At 43.8% G+C, this 12,025-nt stretch overlaps 1 protein-coding gene across 1 annotated transcript; it reads right to left on the reverse strand.

The window, feature by feature from the left end:
* Positions 1-15: 15 nt before the first annotated feature.
* Positions 16-11,793, reverse strand: c15h21orf91 (chromosome 15 C21orf91 homolog). The gene is made up of 5 exons (XM_030793005.1): positions 11,704-11,793; positions 10,269-10,405; positions 1,671-2,180; positions 874-936; positions 16-483 (listed from the first exon to the last, which is right to left on the reverse strand). The coding sequence occupies exons 2-5, from the start codon at positions 10,393-10,395 to the stop codon at positions 317-319; spliced, it is 867 nt and encodes a 288-aa protein (XP_030648865.1). The 5' UTR covers positions 10,396-10,405; positions 11,704-11,793; the 3' UTR covers positions 16-316.
* Positions 11,794-12,025: the final 232 nt, after the last annotated feature.

Genomic DNA, 12,025 nt, shown 5'->3' on the forward strand with positions numbered 1-12,025 from the left:
TTAAGCTTAGCGGTTTTTCATTCTGAGAATTCGTTCTGCATAGAAGCGACAGGTCCTCCGTCAGAAAGGTTTCTCCTCAAAGTTTTCTTGAATACCTTTCATTCACCTCTTTTTCAAGTCATACTTTTAAAAGCCAGTGTCCCTTCCCCCCACACACACACACAGAAACACCATTGAATTGAAAGGCAGCAGGTCTGTGTGTCCACTCTGCTGTGTGTTTGAGGAGAGTATACACTGTGGTGTAGGCGGAGCCACAGCGGAGTCTGAGCGGAGTCAGAGAGTATGTGGGTCTCGGCAGGTGGGGGGGTTCGTCCCATCATTCCACAGGGGAGCTGCTGGCTTTCACGCCGGCTCGGCCGATCTGCAGCCACGGCAGCTTGGCACAGTTCTTAAACAGCTGCTCGATGGCGATGTGGCGAACGTGGAGCTCTGACGTTAGAGAGTCCTTCTCCTGCACAGCCACTGTCAGCTCCTCAAACACCTCTGTGTGAGGAAGACAGTGAGACAGGACACATCAGTCACCGAGACAGACAGATAAACAAACACACAAAAACATACACCCACAGAATGAAAGGCAAATGATGCATTCTCTCTAAGTAACACAATCCAAACACTGAGAACTGCAAACATACAGTTCAACTTCAAGAGAAAAATCACATGACTTAACCCTCCCCCCACCCCCACCCGGTTGCTGCAAAGGCCTGAGGTGGTCACCATAAATAGCTTATGGCCTTTAAGACCTCTAAGTGTACAGAAAACATACAACTTCTGACGAGATGCTTGTTGTGTGTGTTACATAATGACAAATCAGAGGAGCACAACAGAGTGAAGTTTCAGTCCAATTTCTGAGTGATTCTGAGGAGTATGTCTTACTTTGGATCTGGAGCAGCAATTGTCCATTCAACTGATGCAGCTCTTCCACACTCATTTCGACTACTGCAGGAGAAAGAATGATAAAGAAAAAAAAAATTCAATACAAAAAGGCCAAAAAAAAAGTCACTTTTCTCACTCAATTCACCGCAACAAAACAGACAGCGCCTGCGTGAGGCGGCATTAGTCCTTGAAAAGCATTCTTTTCATCACTAAACCCTCACAGAGACACACACGACCTTGGCAGACGCTTGGGCTTAAAAGAGTGGCAGCTTGTCTTTAGCTAGAGATAGATGATAAGGAGCGGATGACAGTCAAGTCAAGAAGAGGAGTGAAAAAGAGCAGGGTAATGAGATGGGGAGAGAGAGAGAGAGAGAGAGAGAGAGAGAGAAAGGAGGGGGAGAGTTAAAGTGTGAACTGAACCCCTGCATCAGTACTTTGTCTGTTTCACTGATGAGTGGGAGATGGAAAAGATAAAGTCGTGGTAGGAGAATGAAGCCTCAGATAGTTATCACAGCCAGCCATCAGGAGAGGAGAAAAATAATGTCATCTCTTTCTTTATTCGATTTGCTTTTTGCTCTCCCCTTTTGTCTATTGCTTTCTTCAGGGTCAGAATTTTTCATTTCATCATAAATTTCAAAGTCATTTCAGAGGCACAGACTGACTCTCGTCTGGCTCTCGCTCTGTGTGGGTGTGTGTGTGTGTGTGTGTAGTAAATACTATGATGTATGTGAGGGAAAAATAGAAGAAAAAAAAACGTCAGTCTTGTTTGAAGCTCAGTCTGTAGACGCTGTACTTACATTCCTCTCGGCTATGTCCTTGGTGTCTCCTCTGTCTCACCCCTGGTGTCTCTTGTTGCTGAAGGGAGTTGTGGTGCTCCCCTCCCCACAGACTGTCTCTCCTGTCCTGTAGGAGACCCAGGCCGAGCTCCTCCCCTGTGTGGCACTCCAACACGCCTTTGGTGTATTCAGGCAGCCCTGCGGACGTGCCCTCGGTCCAGCGCGCGGTGTAGCGGGGGACCTGTGAGTCGGACTGGGGCACCAGTTTCCGGTCTCCCTGCTTGTTGTAACACAGGAGTTGGTGTTTGGATCCCCAGCGGCCGGGGTTGTCGGCGGAATCCGAGTCTCTGTTCTGAGCGTACTGTACGATGCGGCTGAGTCTCTGGCTAAACGCTCTTTTCATGCCTTCGTAGGTACTCCGCGAGGCCTTGGCGTGGGACAACTTCTGGTTGGCAATGAGGTGGTATTTTTCAAAGCAGTCCCTGTGACCGCGGAGAGACTGGGAGTGTAACAGTGTGGGGGTGGGCACACCTGCAGTGGGCGAGAGGAATACCGCATGTAAATACACATGTATGACCACAATAACCTAAGAACTGAAAGTTACAGAACGCCATGAACACAGAAGTAAACCATAAAACCAGAAGTCAGTTTAGTGGAGCAGAACGTAATGGTGATGAGTGACAGACAAAGCATTGAGTCCTTGGCCTAGTCTGTTGCTGCAGATGGACTCAGATGTGTGCATTCTGTTTCTGGTGGCTTGTAAAGTGATTTGGGGCACGAGAGAAGAGGCAGATTACAGTATTTTGATGGCCAGACAAAAGCAGCTTAGCAGCCGCGGGATTAGCCGTCAAAGCAAAAAATAACCGTGACTGAACCACCAGTCATCTTCAAACCACCCAGACACCTGGAGAGCAGGTCAAAGCCTGGAGATCCAGGTTAGATCACTACCACAGTAACACAGCTTTCATTAAGCCAATGTATTTTTCCACACCATGTGACGAAAACCGTCGCACAACACTTTTTCAAAACAACTACCACACATTTATGGTGCTTTCATAAACTCTATTTGAGAACAGCCTGCAAAGATTACATCCAAGAGAATAAAACATCTTCCACTAAGTCGCAACTAATGCTTAATTTATGTAGCATTATTTCAAAAGAAAAAAAAAATCAAAAGATTCAATTTAAATTTAATAAAAAGAAATAAAACATGTTTCACAATAAAAAACATAACTTTTTAAATGATTGAGAGAGGACCCCCATAAGACATGGCACTGTTTTAGTAAGAAATGGTTTAAGACGCTCGGCATGTGTAAAGTTACAGTGAACCGCATCAGCACCTGTTTGCATTTCCTGTTCACAGCGTGCCGTTCGCACAGCGGAAAAGTGTCGCCCCGTCTTCTGGTAACTAACCTTACAGTAAAGTAGGCCAGCCAGAAAGAAACATACTCTCGTGATCATTTGTGTGTCAGTGCAGCTTTGTGACGTGTATTTCAGAGGCTTGTGTGTGTTCGCATTCTAGTATGTTTACCTCGCTAAAAAACAAACTAAAGCCAGAAGAAAATGGATAGGCTATTTGTAGATATAATCTACACCAGAGAATATGCTGAGTTCTTCAGAAATTCTATGGCACAGCTGCAAACACAAATACGCAATTACAAGAGCCAAGCATGGGAATGTGGAAACGGGAGACAGGTCCAAAAAAAAAAAAAAAAAGACATGGTTTTTTAAGTCAAGCTCTAGCCATCTTGCTTGTCCCAGCATAAAGTGAGCCAAGAATTAACAAGCAGTCTGGCACCTCAGTGTGAACTCACTACATCTAAAAGACGCTTCTTCCAACCTATTCCCAGCCAAGAGGTTCCTCGCCTTTACAACTGTACACATATCGTGCTACGCACAGATGGTCCTCTCACTGGGCGCTGCTTTGTTTAACAAAGCTGCTGTTTAAACAAAGAGAGGAAATAAACACAGGTAGTCATACTCAGATCCATGCCATTTTCTCCCCGTTTCCCCATCTGGCACGTTTACGACCCGCCTAACCACGGGAAGGAACCCTCCAGAACGTTATTCCAGACACGGAGGAACCAGAGGCAAGGACCTGACAGGCCCACGCTGACACGTCCAATGCCCTACAAACACACTCACCCACACCTACACACCCACGCACATCAAAGAAAGAAAAGATACTTCTGCTATATGTAGGCGAGAGGTCTGAACCAGAGATGGATGCTTAAAAAAAAAAAAAAAAAAAAAAGAAGAAGAAGAAGAAAAAAAAAAAGGTGTTTTCACAGAATCAGATGAATAGTAAGTTCTGTCCCACTGGTGATCAGTAATGTTTTGGGCTCTGGGCAGGTATTCCAACTTAAGACACTGCCAGCCGCCCATCCCTACCACGTAATGTTCATCCACAGCGGACAGGAGTAGAAAAACAGATGGAAAGAATCCTTGTCTTTCTCCTCTCTTCTGGGACACGCATAAGATTTACAGGCAATACTGAAGGAATAATGCTGTCTTACATGTACATTAGGTGGCCTGACAATGCTACATTTTTCACAAAAAAATTAAGCGTCTGGCTTTGTACACTGTAGTGTATATGGGGGGAGTCTTCACCCTGTCAGGTTAACGTAGCTGACGTCTGACAGCAAGTTTCTCCAGTCCACTGTAAATGGCTACTCCAAATTAGAACAAAGGGGATGTGACCTTTTTTTTTTGTTTTGTTTTGAAAACAATCACATGATCTATACGTTCATTTCTCTCCTTTTTAAAATTGCATTCATCTTCTATAAGTCTTCATTCTACTGTTATCTACTGTTTCCAAGCTGCACTGCTGAACTGTCTGTTGAAGTTACTTTGTGTTACATGAAGAGCGGACACAAACACTTCTAACATTAGGTTGGACCACATGCTCTGACGTATGAGAGAAGACACGCTTGTGAATGATGGGAATGGGGAAGCAATTGCAACATCGTTACGCAAGTCTGCTCCTGCGTATTTCTCTTTTACTTGCCTTGTGTGTAAATCTACATGTTTCACTTTATCTCATTCCAGTGAATGAGCTTTCCTGCGAATGACTGTAATTAGGATGTGTTGCAAGGAAAAGCGAAGCATCTATTATTAGTGTGTGTGTGTGTGTGTGTGTGTGTGTGTGTGTGTGTGTGTGTGTGTGTGTGTGTGTGTGCACGTGCTTGCATGTGCGTAAGACAGGGACAGAGAGAAGATGCTGTTTGTGTGATTTATGTATCTGTTAGTGTGTGAGCCTGTGTGTTTATTTGTGTGTACTCAGATGTCACAGTGCTATGGCAAACAGCAGGAACATTAAGTAGCTTTAAGCCCAGTGCATTAAAGCAGCAGGGCTTTGGTCAGATTGCAGTCAAACCTGAGGCTTGTGGCGGGAGATGACAGAGCCGACAGTGACGGGCGGCTCTTAGTGAAATCAGACAGCTCCAAATCCCTTAGGCGGGACCATCAGTAGCCAATCAGGCTCTTCCACAGTTAAACCAGCAAAACTCAGGCCTGCTTGTCAAATCACAGGACCAGAACAAAGAGCTTGAGCGTGACCTGCAGCAGACACGCTATGCTGTAAAAGCCAGCCTTTCACAGTAATGAGGAATGGGTACGTCAGTATTTAAGAATCCGCCAACCCATCCGTACTCTTACACAAACTCAGAATTAGCATTCACTTCTTCAAAACAGATCACCTCAATTATTGTTGAGTTATCCGTCAATTCATTCCTAAAGTATTATGCTGCATCCAAATTCTAGTCTTGAGGACCAACCAGAGGTCCAAAATGAAAAGAAAAAAAAACAAAACATGGTAACGGTGAGAGCACAAAACTAAAAACAGACAGTTGAGCTTAATCAGACTGAAAGATAGCCTTTCTTTAATCCACCACTGCAATCTAGGATTGAAAAATAATAATAATAATAATAATAATAACAATTAAAAAATGGCCATGCACCTTCTCATCATTTGGCTCCATTAGAACCTTCACTTCTGTGCAATGTGTAGATTCTCTGTCCTGTAGTTCATTTCAAGGTCAATTCCAAATTAGGAGTGAGTCATAATGATATATTGAGTGGAGAGAGCCAATCAACAGTTATTACCATGAAAGCCAGCCACTGAATGCTTCTCGACAGGGCTCCTTATGGAAACTCGCCATAATAGAACTGCATCTAATTTTACCAATAAATGTCAATACACAGGCGATGACCACAGAGATAAACTACATCCCTGAGGCCAAGCGGGACAGATCTTACATACAATGGATCTCTCTGTGTTTACTTGCTCAGCTCCGTGTAATCAGCCCACGAGCTAAGGACACTGGATCCTTGACACAGTTGCGTGAAACAGGAGTCGGGAACGCGTGCGGTGAGAACTAGGGCAGAGTGGACCGGTGGCATCACAACCATGCCCAGACGCTGGCTCCTCACAGCTAAAAATGGTGTGCCGTCAACAGGCGCACTGATAAGCCTGGAGAGAGCAGCCAGAGGACTCACGTGTCACTGTGTTCATAAGGCAAAACCACTGCTTTAGACACCGCTGGAGAATGTAGAAAGAGAAACAGAAATCTGAGCAAAAACGCAATGGGCAAAAAGAACAAAAATAAATAAATAAAATGGGAACAAGGATAACAAGTATGTCCTTGAAGACAGAGTTTGGTGTACTAGACTAAACATTCAGGCGCTGTGTATATTAAAAAAAAAAACTGTAAAATATTCAGAGAGTGCAGGTCCCCCCCCGAGGCAAATTTATGAATTTAATATTCTACAAAATTCCATGGGCGGTAGAGATGGATTTTTATTTTTTTCCTAACGGCCTCATTTCAAAAGCTGGAATTACTGCTGAAAGTGCCCGATTAGTGGGAACCACGCTAACCATTACTAAAATAGAAAAGCCTTTTGGAGGCTTGCAATGCTCTGACAGAGTCAGCAGTTCTTTTTTTCCCCAGCCATCCACACCACTCTCCCATCTCCCTGTTCAGAGATAAACAGGGCTTTTTTTTTTTTTTTTTTTTTACACCTCGGGGTGAAGAGTTCACCCCAAAGAGCGATGCTGGACCCCACAACACGCTACCTGAACACAAAGTCCGAGCAGCTAAAGAGTGACTCCTGCCAGCAGCTTTACACGCACACACACACACACAATTCTGTATTGTATTATGGGGATGTGTTTCTGGAATGTTCTCTTTCCATGCTTTTCTGCTGGCTCGGGCTGACTCTGACGTGCTACTGCGCCAGCACAAATTCCACTGCTCTTATGTAATGGGATAAGCGAGTGCAGTCACGGTCGGACAGACCATCGCTGCCAGGGCTCATGCTCCGGAGGTCGTCGCTCTGAAAGCTCGCTGACGGCGGAGGAGCCCAGCCGGTCTCCCGGTCTTACCCTTGGCCTTGTCCGGGGAGTCAGAGAGACTGCTCATTCTGCACAAAAGCTCTTCATGACTGTCTACGCCTGTCTAAGCTAATGCCAATCACTAATGTAAGAGGATCCATGAGCGCAGTTAATACAACATGGGGCCACAATCTGATGTCAAAAGGGTATTAACCTAATGATCTGAAGGGCGACATGGTGAAACCGCACACATGAATCACTTTGATCAGCAATAAGCTGCCAAAAAACAAAAAAAAAAACAAAAAACAAAAGGCCAGGAAAGCTCGAGAGACGAGGGTAGATCTCTATTGTGCAACATCCTTTCACAACCAATTTATCTACACTGCTCACACATTAGTTTGAGGACACGGACACACAGTATACACACGCAAGTCACCCGCTATATGCTTTCAAAAGAGTGGATCATAAACAAATTCTATTGTGTAGTCTTCACCGCTTCCTCAAAAGTCCTTGGAGTTACACTGAAGCATCTCAGCTGGTGGAGGAACCGGAAGAAAAGCTGAGTCCGCCATGCACTGTACTTACAATATAAAAATAGCCTCAGCTCTCAGTCAGCTACCAACACTTTGGCCACAAACAACTGCAGCAGTCTTTAAAGCCAAAGAGTTTACAGTATCATTCTCCACTACATACACATAATGAAAACTGAAAGTAAAAAAATGACCATAATTTGGTAACCTGAAAAACTTCAGAGCCTTCAGGGACAGGCAGGACAATAATGCGGTTGGCACCGCCTTCCCTTTACGAGACAGAGAGAAGTTTCTAGAGTGGCTCATTTACTGTTTCTCAGGAAACTCTAGAGCAGGTATGCTTTTGTGTGTGTGTGTGTGTGTGTGTGTGTGTGTGTGTGTGTGTGTGTGTACATGTGTGTGCGGGGGTGTAAGTTTACAGTGAAAAGGCATGTCTGAACACATATTGTCAGTTGGCTGAGCTGAAGCGTGCTGTAGGTGGATTGGTGGGCAGCCGGTCCTGGTGACGACGCAACGCGGAGCCCACATTGCGTGTTTGTGTGCTAGGACACGACAGGCCGGAACAGAGCACTGCTGTGGTGTTTCAGTGCAGACAGTGCGCTGGGTTTGTGCTCTGTAGAACGTGAGTCATACTCAGCAGCTGAGACATGCGGCGACTCGTGCTCCCAGCTCAGCGGCTGCATCTCACTTGCATCTTTCTCCCTCTCTCCCTCTCTCTCTCTCCCTCTCTCTTTCTAATATTCAGTGCTGTGTGGCACGTAGTGGTCATGAATATTCAGGGTGGCTAATTCGCCCGTGCTGAGCTGCGTAGTCTCAGTCCTGCTTTTTACGCATGGACCGCTTGCTGGAATCGCTAACAGACCAGATCCCTTTGTTCGTCGAGTCCGTTTAGCGCATCTTCGTTAAGAGAGCCTGACAGTCAGCAGCCACATCCAAGTCTGCCTGGAGCAGATACTGTATATAAAAATACAACTCTGCTGATTTCTCCATGCGTGACTCCCAATACAGCTAGCATGACATATTCATGTGATAGTACCTGATTCGACTAATCGCGTCGCAGAAGTCTGCTGCTCCCTTACTACACGCTGGGGACTAGATGCGTCGGGAAAAGACAAAGGGCCAATTGAAAACTTCTCATGTACAGTGACTGTAACGATACCCCACAGTCGCTCTTTAATAATGGCAACTTGATCTGGCTGGGTGGCACCGCTGAGCCATTGTTGTGGAGCACAGGAAAGAGAAACGTTCCATGACCGTAGTGAAAAGGCCAGAAGTCAAGTGAAAACCACAGGATTACAAACAGAAAAAAAAGTCAAAGAGTATGTGCTCATAACACCACCACCACATCAACCACAATCAGTTCATTTCTTTGAAAACAACCCTACAACATTTCAGTACACTTATCTGAGTCTCTACATTCTCACGAAGTGAGCGTTTGCTATTCATCAGTTACTACAACATGCAGATGACTCCCAATCACGTACATTCCCTTAAAGACAAAGATCTGTAGGAAGACAAGGGCATTACAGATTCTCTCTGGGCTTGCTTTTCTCTTTGGGCATCCCTAAAACATGAGATAACAGGGGGAAACTGTCCATGCAGCCCTGCTGTGAGGCAAGTAAATAAATAAATAAATAAAAAGTGTGCTCATTTATTCCCTGAGGAAAACGCTGCTCTTCTTCAAACAGACTGATTTCTAATAAGGGGAAAATGGCTCTTCAAAAGCCTTTGCTCATTTTTGGAGAGGCAGATCAAACAGAGGAACCGTGCTCCAGTGCCTGCCAGACAGAGGAGAATGGAGAGCAGGGAGAATACAAAGAACATTTGCCTAGCTGTGGCCCGCATTCACCGTTAATGGGCATTCTTCTTTGAGAATCCTTTTCAGTCCTAAACTGTTTTAATCAGTGTCCAGAAAACTGGTGCTTGGTGTTCAAATCTTCAAAGGCATTAACTTAACCCTAGTAACCTTGCACTGTGTTGACTACACTTAATCAACCTTATTTACCAGTTCTCCAGTTGTATTCTGACTACTGCACTTGTGCTTCTGTACTCCTTCTTGTGGAGCCTCTGTGCTGTTTTTTGCCAACACGTTTCGAAATTCATGTAGGCTGAAGTATGTGGCTGACTCATGTCTGGGAAAGGACAAAACACATTTATCCAAAAAAGATACCACTCAGGAAGATACTTAACCCTGAAGAGTTTTCTAGGCTGACGTAAAAAGGCTAAGTGCTGGATGATTGATTGGCAAGTATTGCTTTGTTCAGACTAGAAAAAAAAAAAAATCAGACTTTTTATACTGATTACACATTCATTATACCCTCACTTTCAGACATATCTGAAAGAGTAATAACTATAGTTGCTACAATAAAAACATAAAGTAAGCCTGACAAAAAACATATTTGAACTACTCAGACGTCTCGGAACTACTCCGAGGTCTGTTCTCGTATCTGACGACAGCTAGCAAGATATACCCAGGGATAAAACAAACTATATTAAGTAACTGTGCAAGTAATTAAAAACAAAATCAACACAGCTCTGAAAAAGCCCTCCAGAGAACAAAAAGTGAGCTCCTGCAATCAACTGATTACCATTCCATTTACACTCATTCATCACGACAAATGTTAACCGCTTTGATTCCTAGAAGTGTGTGTGTAGGCTGTGTGTGAATTACTGTCTGTGATCTAGGTCTCCAGACCCCCCTCATCTGCACCCCCAACCCCCAACACACACCTATACAAACCACACAAAGAATCATACCTTCAATGCTCAGCTCAAAACAGACATGACAGAAGGACAGGGTTCCTGTGTCTGTCTCCAGTTTGCAGATGCTGCAGATGTTGTCATCATTCAGGTCTATGTTGACAAACTGTTCCTCCTCGTCCATGGTGCCTCTGCTGAAAGACATTGCAAATCAGAGCCTTGTGTAACCAGTCCTGGCTATAAAGAACATATTTATTTGGTAATTAATATGAACAGATAAAGGTACTGGACCAAAATCTATAAATGTGTTAAATCTATATTCCAACTATAGTCAAGCAGGTTTCAACAGAAACCTCAATTTCTTCGTAAAACAGGAGAGATACTGAGAAATGCAACTGTGTGTTCCACAGGTAAAGTTGTTTGCCACATCGCCCTGTTGCTAGAGATTGCATGTTTGACAATACTTTTTTCTTTTCTTTTTTTTCCACATACAGCTACAAAGAGACTCAGCAAAGACTCACAGATCCCTCATCCATGGACGAACCTACCCTTCCATGTTTACACGGGCAAATTAGCTTAATCCAAGTTACATCAAATCTCCACACAGCAATGTCACGACCGACGTAATTTAATTGGGGCTCCCAAAGACCCATACAGTCCTTTTCAAACCAATCCGACACACAAAGTTAACCACAGACTCAAGTTACATAAAAGACGAACAGAAAACGACTAAATTAAAGGTCACTTTTTGAACAGTCTGCCTATCAGGGAGGGAGTCAATAGCAAGACATCCTGCGGGACACTCTTGTAATTACTCGTAGATATCTTAACACTTCATTACCCTCTGATCAGTCAGCCAGCGAAGTGTGACACTTCTCCTTTAAAGCTTCAAAAGATGTCTTAAAGTCATGGACAATAGTTTAATAACCATCAAACTTATTTTAATTTCTGTTTGTGCTTAATGATAAGCAACATGTGTTTGGGGAGGCAAAACGTTAGCTAGCTTCGTGAAAAGCAAGAAGGTACAGCTACTAGAAAATAATATTTGTTTACTCAAAAGACATGGAAACAGCCAACGCTCAGACCCGCTCTTGGCATTTAAATGTTACTACATTACAAGCCAACTGCAATAAGATTAAGAGCATTAGCTTGCTAGCTGATCACCGTTGTCAGTTATTGTGTTTCTCGACTAAGTTAACATAAGTTAGCTAAAAATACATAACCTCATCTGAGGAATACCTGACTAACCTACACATAAAAATAAGCAAGTACAATAAGTATAAATAAGTATAATTAACTTAAAATCCAGGCTTTAGCGAGTCAGCTGTCTAACGAAAACTGGCTAGTTAGGTTAACCCTCGCCTGGGACGAACTGTATCGTTCGATACCGTTATGTGGCAGAAAACTGACACCATTTCAAATAACACAAATCATCTCTGTCTGTTACGAGACAATAAATGTGAAGATTAAAGCAAATAAAAACGTGTATTACCTTGTCAGTGAAATCCTCTACAAGATATTAAAGAATTCGCGGGTATCGAACCTCAACCCACGCTCTAGCTCGAGCACCACGATTGTTATTGTAGAGGACAACAGCTGCAAGTACAGCGTTCACAAATCAGTGGAGGACAGAGCTACCCCCCTTCTTAGAACGAACCATTACTGAGCTGAAAGGGGGGCCTGAAACCAAACAAAATAGCCATGTGGAAATGATGAGGTTATTAACTAAATTTGGGGTGTGAAAGAAAAAACTACAAAATCACTTTACTATAATACGTTATCATTATACTGAGCATACATGAGTAATTTCAGAA

The sequence above is a fragment of the Chanos chanos genome, chromosome 15 (assembly GCF_902362185.1).
Source record: "Chanos chanos chromosome 15, fChaCha1.1, whole genome shotgun sequence".
NCBI lineage: Eukaryota > Metazoa > Chordata > Actinopteri > Gonorynchiformes > Chanidae > Chanos > Chanos chanos.